The 10,000-nt window shown below is 41.2% G+C and overlaps 1 protein-coding gene across 1 annotated transcript in view; it reads left to right on the top strand.

Annotated features, from left to right (window-relative positions):
• Positions 1-6,312: 6,312 nt before the first annotated feature.
• The window catches only part of LOC143294088 (uncharacterized), a 12,661-nt gene continuing 8,973 nt past the window's right edge, over positions 6,313-10,000 (top strand). Inside the window, exons 1-2 of the mRNA XM_076605512.1 lie at positions 6,313-6,543; positions 9,382-9,642. Coding sequence (XP_076461627.1) covers positions 6,534-6,543; positions 9,382-9,642 — 271 coding nt within the window. The 5' untranslated portion in view covers positions 6,313-6,533. The remainder of the gene's footprint in view (positions 6,544-9,381; positions 9,643-10,000) is intronic.

The raw sequence follows: 10,000 nt of genomic DNA, 5'->3' as shown, positions 1-10,000 counted from the left end.
ACACACACACATACACATATACATGCACGCACGCAAGCACGCGTGCACACACACACACACACACACACACACACTGGAGAGAGAGAGACAGAGAGAGACAGACAGACAGACAGAGACAGAGACAGAGAGAGAGAAAGAGGGAGGAACACAATGATATCAAAGAACATGAAATAAAAGTATTCATATTTCTCCACTGACAACAAGTGCCCGTAGTCGTACAACACACACACACACACACACACACACACACACACACACAATCCACTTCCCTGAGGACGAATTTAGTACTTAGCCTCTCCGCCAGTATCAACGCGTGACCCACATATTATCGCTATCACTCACCAACTTCCTCAAACACAGTTTTGTGTAACAACACATGGGTACACGAGATCGGTACACGAGTACTTCAGACACACACACACACACACACACACACACACACACAGACGCACGCACGCACACACACAGAGACACATTATTAATATTATTATTGCATTAATTGATCAATTAATTGTGTATTTTTCATTCATTCATTCATTTACCATTGCACTTGTGTCTTATAAACCTTAAGGTTTCATGACAATAAAATCTATTCTATTCCATTCTACTCTATTCACACACACTGAACGACTGCATAATGAGCCAATATTTTCCTGCACTATACACACAAGTGCCGTCACAACGTACAGAGTGTCACACTTGCGACACTATGTACCGTGTTCGCTGTACAAAATGTCACAACGGTACAAAATGTAGCAATGATGACATTTTGTACCGGTGTGCGCGGTACAAAATGTTACAGCGTTACAATCTGTCATATTTGAGACATTTTGTTCCACATTGTAGTATATTTGTGTCAACTGGGATATATGGATAACATTAAACATGACATTACAAGGCGGCTTCTGGCAAAAACGGCCCATTAGGGACAGGGGAAGTAACTCGACCAGTGCGACTCCCAAAGGATCAAAATACTGAAATAACCAAATGCTTGTTCTGTATTGTCTGTGTGTTCTTTGTGGCTTGATCAGGATTAAAAGGCTATGCCAGTCTTGAATAAAAGCTAATTTGCGTTTGCACATTTCTTCTGTCATTGCTGCTGTGTGCAAATGTCAAATGATCGGTATAAGAGCAAGCCCGGTGCTTCCTTTTCTGAGGAAGTGTCTGGGTTTGTTCCAGTGTGCCTTTTATTTACCTGTGTGCTAGCTGAATTGTGTAGCGTAAGCAGCATTGGCTTGAAGTTATGTACCTTGTGTGTGGAGAGAGTTACCACTCTTTACCATTCGTTAATCATCTGATCTCCTGTCCTCATTTGTTTATCAATTTTATATTAAGTTGACACACACACACACACACACACACACACACATAATATATGTATATATTATATATATATATATATATATATATATATAGAGAGAGAGAGAGAGAGAGAGAGAGAGAGAGAGAGAGAGAGAGAGGAAAAGCAAAACTGCACGCAGGAAAAATGGGTGGCGCTGTTGTGTAGCGACGCGCTCTCCGTGGGGAGAGCAGCCCGAATTTCACGCAGAGAAATCTGGATAAAAAGAAATACAATTATGTTTGCATCAAATATTACTGAAATTTCGTTGCTGTAGCCAAAACCTTAGAACAGATTGGTAATAACAGCTGACAGAACAGAAAACCTCTGGCTGTACTGGAATGAAATTCGGGATGAATTCCACTCTTTATCAGACTTCACCCCCCCCCACCCCCCCACACATAATATATATGTGTGTGTATATATATATATATATATATATATATATATGTGTGTGTGTGTGTGTGTGTGTGTGTGTGTGTAACCGTGGTATCGAATGGTATATTATAAAGGGGTTACAAAAGAATTACTGACTTACTGAAATAAAGAGTAAGAAAATGAAAGGATAAAAAAAGATCCGCGTCCAGGCCAAGGACATTTAGAGGCTAGTCAACGTGACTCAGATAAATCAGATATCATGTAGCACTATACTGGAGTAAGCCATATATGAGAGCATGATGGCTAAATTACAATTAACAGACTGTGATATATATTAGATGGTTTTAACCAATAACTGATATTGATCCAACACTATCTTGTAATCACCACAACAGATTATTACACACACATTAAGGACTTAAGCACACTGTAACTGTGTGTTTGGTAGTACTGAGAATAAGTGTAACACACTGTAGCAGTACAACTGACATCAGCATGAGCAATAATACATTATTAATAGAAAAGATGACAGAATAAGTAGCCTTGATATTAAATACTGGCAAACTGAGAGACTAGATAGTCAGTGCTCAATACAATGATTGGAAGAACTATCATGGCTTCACCAAGTGGCTTCAGCTCCCAAATGAACTCACACAAGTTGTCCAGTTGAGTCAAACACAGTAAACATGGCCTGTGTTTAACATTTAAATCTCCACCTAACGTGGGACACACAAACACTAACTTTTCATTAGATACATTTACCTGCTAAGCACAGGCTGATCAATGCACACATGAGAAGGTGTCATCCACTAGAATAATCTCGAACAAACTATCAGTGGGCATAGACGTCACTGACTGTGACGTTCAAATAACTAACAGTTTCAGTCTAGTGACATGATCATAATTTACGTCAAACAATAATAATACGTGTGACTGAACGACTGCAATTCTTCTAACAAAGTTTACTGATCTATGATACTATCAACATGCTTATAATATGAACACAAGCAATGTGTCGAAACTTACAATTTACAAATCATCAGCACAACTTATACAAAATACTTAACAGCAGAATGTTAGGCAGCTTACTGTGTGTGCGACATGCTCGATGTGTATTCTAGAGCTGGGCCTGGGAAGGTAACGGTGGACGCCAACCACTTTAAATTCTAATTTGAATTTGAATAGCGTTACGCCAAGGTCACCTCTACAGGTCAATGGTTGGACACTGTCACTGTAGTAAAATTGTCATCCGCTTCACGGCGCGCGCTGTGAGTTGAAATCCCCACTCTGACGAACGATTAAACTAAAATCAAATATGCTTCTAACAGATTTAAGTGTGTGTATGTAAGCATAACAGACATAATCTGGAAGTGCGTGATATATAGATTTATTTCTTTTTCTTCTTCTACTTCTTTCTCTCCTTCTTGATATATATCTTCTGTCTTTAGACTGTCTCTCTCTCCTTCCAAACTTAGCGGGAGAACGTCTGATGTTGACTGTTCTGGGCTCAGAATCAGACTCCCCAAAGGTGAACAAAACAGCCACGAGAAGAACTCGTGAACTCACCAAAAAAATCATGTGTTTTTCTAACAGTGAACATAATTATTCACAATTCATGGAAAAGGAGCAGTTCAGTTCCACCTAACCAGAATGGTTGCGTTCAACTCTAATTAAACAAACATTTTTCGAACATGTATCGCGTAATACCACTGGTGTCCCGCGGTATATGACAGTATGACGGGACATTATACAAAATAACTATAATCATAACATTCGAATGGAAAAATTAATACAATAAGAAAATGTCTACAATAACCAGTAACCTATGTGTGAAGGGACATTAAACAAAATTCCTCTCTTACATTTTAAACGATAAAATTCGAATTGAAAAAAAATTGACGGGCGCAACAGCTGAGTGGTTAAAGCGTTGGACTTTCAGTCTGAAGACCCCGGGTTCGAATCTCAGTGACGGCGCCTGGTGGGTAAAGGGTGGAGATTTTTCCGATCCCCCAGGTCAACATATGTGCAGACCTGCTAGTGCCTGAACCCCCTTCGTGTGTACGCGCAAGCAGATGATCAAATACGCACGTTAAAGATCATGTAATCTATGTCAGCGTTCGGTGGGTAATAGAAACAAGAACATACCCAGCATGCAAACCCCCGAAAGCAGAGTATGACTGCTTACATGGCGGGGTAAAAACGGTCATACAAGTAAAAGCCCACTCGTGTACATACGAGTGAATGTGGGAGTTGCAGCCCACGAACGCAGAAGAAGAAGAAGAATAGAAAAATTAATATCATAACAAATTGTCTACAATCACCAGTAGGATATGTGTGACGGGACATTAAATAAAATACCTCTCCTACACTTTAAACGATAACATTCAAATGAAAAAAGCCTAATACACTAACAAAATGTCAACAATCACACAGTACGTATGACGGGACATTATACAACATCCTTCCTCCAGCAGTCCACAACACGGTGACTTGCGAAACGAGATAACGTGAGAACGCGTTCACTTCCGGTACATGTGCACCTCCTCGGTACTTTCAGTCCTCTGCGGTGCAAACTTGTTAATTTCTCAGTACACAGTTTCGCCCAGAACAGTGCGTGACTCAGGCGTTTATCTCCGCACACCGTGCCTTTTTATAGCTGGGCTTTATCTGGTCAAGTGCTGTTCAAATATTTATGTTCGTGTGATGCTGGTTTTTGTTGTTGTCGTTGTTGTTGTGTGTTTTTCTTTTGTTTGTTCTTTTCTTTTCTCATTAGACACACACACACACACACACACACACACACACACACACACACATACACACACACACACACACACACACACACACACGTACACATACACACACTCACTCACACACACACACACTCTCTCTCTCTCTCTCTGTGTCTCTCTCTCACATGCTTTACACACACACACACACACATGAGCACACATACACAGACACACAAACACACACATACACAGACACAAGCACGCACGCACGCACGCACGCGCGCGCGTGCACACACACACACACACACACACACACACACACACACACACACACACACACACACACACACACACACACACACACACACACACACGAGTATTACTGTAATCTGAAAACATTATAACTTATGGACTTGAATATTGTCATATTCGATCTGAGTGAAAATACTGATGGTCATTGTGAACTATCTTGTATTCAGAAGAACGAATTTTCGTGGCAACGGAGAAAAGAGAAGAAAAAAGGGGAAGAAAGAAAGAAAGAAAGAACATTCTTTTAATGCTACAGTCCAAAAAAACAGCAACAACATAACAAAACAAAAATTTCCGTACCAAATTCGCCCAACTAAAGTACAATCTCTGCTAAAATCTGACTCAAGTTCAAAACTTATCTATACAAACGTGCTTTCAATCATTTGTAAGTGATTACGCAAGTACGCGCGCGCGTGCGCTTGTGTTTGTGCATATTATGTGTATGCGTGCGTGCGTGCGTGTGAGGGGGGCGGGGGGCGGAGGTGTGTGTCTGTTCGTGTGTGCGCGCATGTGTGTGTGTATGTGTGTGGAGGGTGGGGGTGGGGTGGGTGGGGACTTTGTCAATGAGACATGTATGCATCATGCATGTATATATGTGTGCACGTGCGTGTGTGTGCGACAACATGCGCGCACGTGTATGTGTGTCTGTGTCTGTGTAAGTGTGTGCTTTGTCGATGAGACATTCAATTTTCTTTGCTTTTGAGTCTTTATCATAGTGCTCTGTGTAATTTTTTTTTTTTTTTATTTTTTTTTAACTCTTTCTTCTTTAGTGATTTAAGCACTAAAGAACAATATGTTCATGTAATGATGAATATGACGATTGTTTATTAGCTGAGTCATACATAACCGACCCTCTTCCCCTTCTCCCCCACCCCCTCTTTACCCTCCCTCCTCCACCCCCACCCTCCAACCCACCCCTCTGCTTTGTCTGTCTAATGATCTGTCTCTGATTTTCTCTGCCCCTGTCCCAGTCTGTATCTGTCTGTCTGTCTCTCTCTCTCTGAAACTCTCTCGTGCCTATCTGTGTGTGTGTGTGTGTGTGTGTGTGTGTGTGTGTCTGTGTCTGTACACGTGTGTGCGTGTGTGTGCGTGTGTGAGTGCGTGCGTGTGTGTGTGTGTGTGTGCATGCCCACGCAAATGCGGGGCGTGCGTGCGCGCGCGTGACATATATAATCCCCGGGCTTAATCTTAATGATAATGTTATTCAAACGTCAGTTTCTTACAACGTCAGTTCAACAAGAGCAGAACAGAAAAACCTGTCTGCCCACCAACTGAAAAATCCACCGCAACCGTATGTCGGCAATACATGGTGTGACCTATGTTCTTTGATTCCGTAAGTACAAAAGTTCGCTTGGTGTGGTGGGTGACCTTGTACCTTAAGTTTCCAAAAAAAGTACAAAAAGTACTCATGCACCAGTGCGGACACATGCACGCCAAGCCACAATGTGTGTCACTGCCTCAGTCTCAGCGAATTACTGACAAAAAAATGGACCGGCGAGTTGTGAAACAGAGTAGTGATTTATGTGGCCTGGGTTTTGTGGGCTTTGTTCGGCTTTGTTAGTGGTGGAGTGTTTGAAGGCCTAGCGGTATCTCTTTGTGTCATTTTTTGTGTGTGTGTGTGTTTCTTTGTTTTTGCTTTATGTCTCTTTCTTTTTTGTTTCTTTTTCTTTTTTTTGTAGTTGTTTTTCCTTCTTCGTGCGACTCGGAGGGTTCATTTTTCAGACTTGTACGTGTTCACATGGAGAACTGAAGCCGAGTCTCGGACTGAGCAAGTTATGGACAAAGGTATGGTTATTTCGATGTGGTTTGTAGTTGTTGTTTATTTCAATCTATTTATTTATTTATTCATTTATTTATTCATTTGTGTGTCTAATCATTCATTCATTCATTCATTCATTTATTTATTTATCTATTTATTTATTCATTATTCATTTCTATATTTGGCTGTTTGTCTACTGATGTATTCATTTTCATTTCCTTTGGGAGTTATAAACATCATGGCACGATCCTTCTTCGGTAGCTGTTTCAAAGCGTCAGTCTCTAGTTATTTTGTGAACTGCTGCTGCTGCCACTACTTCTACTACTACTACCACAGCTACTTTAATCATTATCATTTTTATCATCAATAACAATAACAATAGTAATAATAATAATGATAATAAGGATACTACTACTACTACTACCACTACTACTACTACTACTGCTACTACTACTACTACTGTAACAAATGGCACTAAAGTGGAGTGTTGGCCTAGAGGTAACACGTCCGCATAGGAAGCGAGAGAATCTGAGCGCACTGGTACTAATCACACCGGCAGTCGCCAGTATTTTCTCCCCCTCCTGGAGTGGTGGTCTGGACGCTAGTCATTCGGATGAGAATGTAAACTGAGGTCCCGTGTGAAGCACGCATTTAGCACACGTAAAAGAACCCACGGCAACAAACAAAAGGGTTGTCCCTGGGGAAATTCTGTAGAAAAAATTGCAATGTTTTTAAAAGCGAATATGTGAAATGCTTTTATTTGAGAACATATGTTTATTACTCTTGTTTGATCAAGTTATCTGCGTATGTGGGGTGGGGTGGGGGTGGGGGGGGTGCGGTGCGGGTGTGTGCTGATTATCTGGTTGTGGTTTTCCGCAATTCATCTTTATTCTTATCTTATCTGTCTATTATAATCAATGTGCAGTATAGTAGGCTATGTTTATAATTATATTCAAATAATGTTTCTTAATTCTTTCTGTTTTTACATTAAGAATACTAGTTATTACCTGCAGTGTGTGGATGTATGTATGAAACGATGTATGTGATATTTTTTACATTTGTATCTTCGTAATATTTGTTGGGGCTGTTGTTGGCTTTTACAGTTATGGTCCCCATGTTGTTTACTTGTCTATGTTGTGATAATGCACCTGACCAAATTTCTCCAGGTGGAGATAATAAAGTTATTCTTATCTTATCTTATCTTATCTTAAATCGCTTCGATAGGAAAACAAATAAAATTGCAGGCAGAAAAAAAAAAGAGTGACTCCGAATGTTACACAAAGAAATCTGTTGTGACAAAAAGAGTAATACAAATACAAATACGAATAATCATAATAATTATAATGATCATAATAATCATATTTAATGCACTAGCGCTGTCAACGTCGACAACATCCAGTGGAAGAGGGGAGAGGGGGGGAGGGGAGTGTTAGAAAATTAACAATACAGTGCACAAAACACAAGGCTCACAACAAGCAAGACCAATGGATTATGTCTATGATAAAAAGAGCACACACACACACACACACACACACACACACACACACACACACACACACACACACACACAACACACACACACGTGAAGACAATAAAGTATCACACATCAATATGTACAAATAACGCATCCAGCAAATAAATCCATATATATATATATATATATATATAAATATATATATATGCACACACATACATATATCGGTAAAATGGACACCAACCCACACACACACACCCACACACACACGCACGTACACACACAGACACACAGACACACACACACTCCTCCCCTCCCCCCTCCCCCAACACACTCTCTCCCCTCGTCTCCTCTTCACCTGTCACCCACACCCAAACCTCCACAACAACAAATAACAACAGTAACCATGAGACAGCAACAATATGAAAGTCAAAAAGCGTGCGTCATTTTCCATTGACTCAAGCGCCGATCAACTTGACCTTATTGTGTGTCAGGCAATAAATCATTAAAACTCGGCTAGAACGGTAGGTTATTTCCCCCATTACCCCACCTGTCCTACATTGTATTTCATGATGTTACTTCTTCTTCTTCTTCTTCGTTCGTGGGCTGCAACTCACACATTCTCTCGCATGCACACGAGTGGGCATTTTACGTGTATGACCGTTTTTACCCCCGCCTTGTAAGCAGCCATACTCCGCTTTCGGGGAGGGTAGGGGGGGTGGGGCGTGGGGGGTGGGGAGGGGTTGCATGCCGGGTATGTTCTTGTTTCCATAACCCACTGAACGCTGACATTGATAACAGGATCTTTAACGTGGCTGTTTGATCTTCTGCTTGCGTATACACACGAAGGGGGTTCAGGCACAAGAAGGTTTGCACATTATGTTGACCTGGGAGATCGGAAAAATCTCCACCCTTTACCGTGATTCGAACCCTGGACCCTCAGATTGAAAGTCCAACGTTTTAACCACTTGGCTATTGCGCCCGTCATGATTTTACAAATCTCTTGTATGCAAATTATAACTGTGCCCACACATGTATAAAGGTTTAACTGAGATTTCCCTTTAGCTGTTTTCTAAATTTTTGTTTTTTTGTTTATGTGCTCAGCTATTATTGAGTATGTAACTTTTGTGGGTTTTGTAAATTGCTCTTTTATAATAGTTTGTGGTTGTGTCAGTTGTTTTTCGTTTATGACTCTTATATGTTTCTTCTTCTTCATTTTGTGAGCTTACTCAGGTTCATTTTGAATAGAGGGTTTGAAATGCGCTCGGAGAAAATCTCCTCCTCCTCCTCCTCCTTCTCCTCCTCCCCGTCCTCCTTCTCCTCCTCATACTCCTTCTTCTAATAATTATTATTATAATTATTATTATCATTATTATAACTCCTACTCCAGCGTTCAGTAGTTCGGATCCGACCCCAGTGGACCTCTCGGTCTCTCACACAGTCGGGACCAAGAACGTCGGTGGCAAAACGGTGTCCTCAATAACCTCTTCCTGGGGTGGAGGTCACAGCACTTTTTTGGGAATGGAACCCCAACACTGCCAGGGTCCACTGGCCACGGGGCCCCGTGCGGTGACACCGGGTGTTGTGGTGGGTGGTTCTACCCCGGGTGGTCTGCGTGGTTTCGCTTCCCCACGTGGTTTGCTGTGGGCAGGTTTGTGGCTTTTGTTTCGTTTTTTCTGTGTGTGTGTGTGTGTGTGTGTGTGTGTGTGTGTGTGTGTGTGAGTGTGTGTGTGTGTGTGTGTGTGTGTGTGTGTGTGTGTGTGTGTGTGTGTGTGTGTGTGTGTGTGACCACCTACTCCAAGTACATTAAATTTTGGCTTCTTGTTGTCTTCATGGATATTGACCGTTTCCCGAAGAAAGCTTATAATATGATGTTATCATTGCAAAGTAATAGTTCGTGTACTTGGGCTTGCTCTGTGAGAAATGTTTTGTGTGAAATTTGGATTTGGCGTTGTTTGGGAGGCTCAGTCAGTTGGTAATGTCAGAATGTTTATGATTGAATTTAAGCA

This window comes from Babylonia areolata, chromosome 19 (assembly GCF_041734735.1).
Source record: "Babylonia areolata isolate BAREFJ2019XMU chromosome 19, ASM4173473v1, whole genome shotgun sequence".
Lineage (NCBI taxonomy): Eukaryota > Metazoa > Mollusca > Gastropoda > Neogastropoda > Buccinidae > Babylonia > Babylonia areolata.
Note: the sequence above shows the minus strand (reverse complement) of the source record. Positions and strands in the feature narration are given on the sequence as shown.